At 39.5% G+C, this 5,000-nt stretch overlaps 1 protein-coding gene across 1 annotated transcript in view; it reads left to right on the forward strand.

The window, feature by feature from the left end:
* LOC138968023 (gamma-aminobutyric acid receptor subunit beta-like) overlaps positions 1-5,000 on the forward strand; it is a 160,982-nt gene that overhangs the window by 108,489 nt on the left and 47,493 nt on the right. The window contains exon 7 of the mRNA XM_070340584.1: positions 2,547-2,699. Coding sequence (XP_070196685.1) covers positions 2,547-2,699 — 153 coding nt within the window. The remainder of the gene's footprint in view (positions 1-2,546; positions 2,700-5,000) is intronic.

Below are 5,000 nucleotides of genomic sequence, written 5' to 3' on the forward strand. Positions count from 1 at the left end.
GCGATTCAGACTAAACTACTGGACCGATCTTTATGAAATTTGACATGAGAGTTCCTGGGTATGAAATCCCCGAACGTTTTTTTCATTTTTTTGATAAATGTCTTTGATGACGTCATATCCGGCTTTTCGTGAAAGTTGAGGCGGCACTGTCACGCCCTCATTTTTCAACCAAATTGGTTGAAATTTTGGTCAAGTAATCTTCGACGAAGCCCGGACTTCGGTATTGCATTTCAGCTTGGTGGATTAAAAATTAATTAATGACTTTGGTCATTAAAAATCTGAAAATTGTAAAAAAAAATAAAAATTTATAAAACGATCCAAATTTACGTTTATCTTATTCTCCATCATTTGCTGATTCCAAAAACATATAAATATGTTATATTCGGATTAAAAACAAGCTCTGAAAATTAAATATATAAACATTATTATCAAAATTAAATTGTCGAAATCAATTTAAAAACACTTTCATCTTATTCCTTGTCGGTTCCTGATTCCAAAAACATATAGATATGATATGTTTGGATTAAAAACACGCTCAGAAAGTTAAAACAAAGAGAGGTACAGAAAAGCGTGCTATCCTTCTTAGCGCAACTACTACCCCGCTCTTCTTGTCAATTTCACTGCCTTTGCCATGAGCGGTGGACTGACGATGCTACGAGTATACGATCTTGCTGAAAAATGGCATTGCGTTCAGTTTCATTCTGTGAGTTCGACAGCTACTTGACTAAATATTGTATTTTCGCCTTACGCGACTTGTTTTTTTTTCAATTCAAATTATCAAACGTTCCATGACCAAACTTCACCTCGTCTCGACTTATACAGTACTCACAATCTTCTAATGTACATTTCATTTTCCAATATACTATTCAAATCGTATCTGTCACCATACTTATATTTACTAATACACATTTTTGCAATCAAAATAATGTGATTAATTACCTTATTATTTTGGCATATATTATTAGGTTGATAACCAAACAAGACATCGTGTTCTGAGAGGTGCACATTTAATCCTGTATTTCTAAAAATATAATGGACAACATTTTCCCAAAAGCTCGTCAACTTCTCACACTGCCAAAAAAAGTGTTCAACATAATCAATGTGTTTACAAAATGTACATAATTTTGTTTCTCTAATTTTCATTTTATTTAATAATATATTCGTGGGATAAATATTATGTAAAATTTTCCATTGTAACAATCTCAATCTTTCTTCTTTTGTACATTCGCTTGCACAAATAATAATTGTGATCTAGTTTAACCTGATATTTATGTAACCAAAATGTAACAGCGCAAGGCTCGCTCGCTTTAGACTGCACTATCAGCATGCGAAACTTTCTCGCGGAAGGGTTAGTGATCACAGGGTTCCGTTTGTTCTTGATAAAGGTATGTAGATAGGTAGGTCAGGGACAGTGCGACATACGAGTGGAAGGAGAGCTGAGATTGGGATTAGGGGGGGGGGGGGGGGTGTGGTGACAGCAATGGATGAGTGGGTATTGATCAAACGCAGCTGGATTTAAAGAAAGGGGCTACATTTATTTTTACACCACTTAAAGTGATTTGGAAGATATTTGTGTCCTTTTTTACGAAGCACAGTTCAGGCCAGTGAGGTCTTGTGGTACGCGTGAAAGTGTTGTCTGGTGTGCACTGTCTGGCTGTTTGTCTGTTGGCCTGTCAGTCTCGCTGTCTCTGTCTGTCTATCTGTCTGTCTATATGTCTGTCTCTCTGTCTCTCTGTCTGTCTGCCTATCATACTCGGTCTGTCTGTCTGGTTGCCTGTCACTTTTGCTGTCTCCCCCTATCAGTCCTTGTCTCCCTCTTATCCTCTCAGGCCATGAGCTTTCGCACATTTTTAAGCCTTCGTTTTTCTTCCTATCCTTTCCTTTGCCCTTATCTCTGTCTCTTTCTGCTCCCCCCCCCCCCCCCCGTCCCTCCCCCCTCTTTTCTCTCATTTTCTGTTTCTGTTTCTCTTTTACTCTTTCTGTCTCATTGGATGTCTCTCCCTCCCTCTGTCTTTGTCTCTGTCTCCCTCTCATTCTTTGTCCTCTCTGTCTTGTCCTCTCTGTCTTGTCCTCTCTGTCTTGTCCTCTCTGTCTTGTTCTGTCTTGTCCTCTCTGTCTTGTCCTCTCTATCTTGTCCTCTCTGTCTTGTCTTCTCTGTCTTGTCCTCTCTGTCTTGTCCTCTCTATCTTGTCCTCTCTGTCTTGTCCTCTCTGTCTTGTCCTCTCTCTCTCTCCCTCTCTCTCTCTCTCTCTCTCTCTCCCTCTCTCTCTCTCTCTCTCTCTCTCTCTCTCTCTCTCTCTCTCTCTCTCTCTCTCAATAAATTGCAATACAATATAATTCAATACAATATAATTAAAATACAATACAAAACAAAACAATGCAATACAATACAATACAATATCTCAATATATTGCAAGATATTGCAATATAATACAATACAATACAATACAATACAATACAATACAATACAATACAATACAATACGCTCTCACAGTTTTTGAGTACAAATAGAAAGATTCTGCACAAAACCTGCATCTCTTTTACAGGTGACTACCAGCGCTTGTCGCTAACCTTCGATCTAAGGCGGAACATCGGCTACTTCATTTTCCAGACCTACCTGCCCTCTATCCTGATCGTGATGCTGTCATGGGTCTCCTTCTGGATCAACCACGAGGCCACGTCAGCGAGAGTCGCTTTAGGTTAGTGTAAACTTGACAAAAACAAAAAAGACGTACGGTGGACCCCCCCCCCCCCCCCCTTTTTAAGACTTTCAACATTTTGAAAAAATCAGGTCTTAGAAAGAAAGGAGTCTTCTTCTTCTTCTTCTTCTTCTTCTTCTTCTTCTTCTTCTTCTTCTTCTTCTTCTTCTTCTTCTTCTTCTTCTTCTTCTTCTTCTTCTTCTTCTTCTTGTCGATCACTCAGATGGAAATGCCGGTTCTCCGCGCAAATGTTGCCTTGCGCTGTAGGTCGTCCAGACTGCCATAGAGCCAAAGATACAAGATCTTTGATAGAGCTTCCCTTGCACCGTGGTCGCCTCCGCCCAGATCGGGCTCCTGAGGCCATCGTGTAGTGAGCAAGTCTGCAGCAGGTGTTCCGTTGTCATGCTGCCTGTTTGACAAGGGCACTGGTCTGACTGGCCAATTCTAAACTTGGTGAAAAGGTGGTGGTTCATTCGGTTGTGGCCTGTCCGCAGCCTGAGAAAGGGAGGAGTCTTACAATGGGGGTACATTTACAGAGGCTATGAACAGAATATCTGAAAAAGCAAGATCTTAAAAGAGAGGAAGTCTTAAATTCGGGGGTCTTAAAAGGGGGGTTCCACTGTATACAGCACTGTTTGTCCCTCCACTGAAATATTCATCCCTTTGTCATTCTATTCACACTTTTCATGTCATAAAAAGAGCTTGCTCCGACTGTCTGGCAAACTTTTTCACTTAGAAGTCTCGATTTTAAATATCTACACAAATTCTAAAGTTTCCCGTACATCAAAAGTCAACTTGTTAGCCACACAAAATTGCTTGCACTGGATAGGTAATTGGTAGGTCTTTCTGTACGTCATCAAACTAAATTCGAATTTTGCCTATTTTGAATTTGTTGGGTCAATGTGTCCGAGTTGTTGTCTTTTTTCGGGGGGTGAGGGGGGTCGGGGGGGGGGGGGGGGTCGGGGGATCGTCAGAGCGGCTGTTAACGTGAACCCTGTAAACGATATCCTCAATCCGAATTAAAATGCCCGATTGCAATAACCAGCGTTTTTTTTTAGAGCATTTACATTGAGGATAAAACGACACTGGTATGAATATTTTAGCTGTGAGACAAAACAAATGTCGCAACATATTTTGGGATCCTATGGTACTTTAATGTTCGATCCTTTTGTTTGGACCACACATTTATATTCGCGTAAACTCTCTCTCCACTCAAGACGTGCCTTAAGTTGTGAAGAAATCGCTATTTTAGGTCAAGTGCAAGGAGGTGATAGAAGGAAAACCGTATTACGATAAGGTATAGGAAAACAAAAATTTGATCACGGTAACCGACAACCAATTTTTTGCTGCCGATACTGTAACTTTTTGGGCCGACCACCACCTAACCTTTTTTTGTGTGTACATGTAACCGGCACCACGAACTTTTTCTTCTTTTTTTTGTGTAGGGCTTAAGATGGTGACTTCACTTTACTGAAGAAAGCTTCGGTTACATTCAATGCATGGAAATTCCGATGGCAGGTCAACTGGCCCCCTCAGCTCAAGGGCTGAATACGATTTTTTGCGCTCGAGTTACACAAATCCAGACAGTTTCCATTTTTCAAAAGATCTCCCTGTTATATAAACCGAAATATCTACCTCCCTGCACCCGGAAGACAAATGGATTTTATTTTCTCCTGACGTAATCTATCCAAAATCTAACGCCGGTTCTGTGGCTGTTTTTGTCTTGCAGCGTGCGTGTTTTGTTGTTGTTGCAGTTGTACTTTTGTTTTTCTGTTTTCGGCGAAGTATTTTTGAAAGAACTACACTTTTTTTATTTTGCGTTTCTTACATAGCTCCGATTTCCGAAATTACCCTGCGTGTCGACGTGCATGTATCTATTATTTCATTTTCTATTACTTTAATTTTGTAATACATATATTCATCTTCTTATTCCGTATCTTTTTTAAATGTATTCCATTATTTATTGTATTTATCTCTTTGTGTAGTTATCTGTTAACTGTTCATCTATTTGTGTATAAGTACCATGGGGTGTATTGATGTATTTATTTGTTTATGTATTTATTCTTTGATTCTCCATAGTAGGCGATTCCAAGTCAAACAGCAATAGGATTGCTCCAAATAAGTAGGCTGTTTAAGGTTTCATCCAGTGTTTTTGCAAGCAAACAACAACAACAACAACAACAACAACAACAAAAACAACAACAACAACAACAACAAAAAACAAACAAACATCAACTGTTATTTTCTAAGTTATTTAAGGTCCTCTCAGAAAATCATATTAAGGAGTGTTTGCCCAGGGGC

This window comes from Littorina saxatilis, linkage group LG6 (assembly GCF_037325665.1).
Source record: "Littorina saxatilis isolate snail1 linkage group LG6, US_GU_Lsax_2.0, whole genome shotgun sequence".
Lineage (NCBI taxonomy): Eukaryota > Metazoa > Mollusca > Gastropoda > Littorinimorpha > Littorinidae > Littorina > Littorina saxatilis.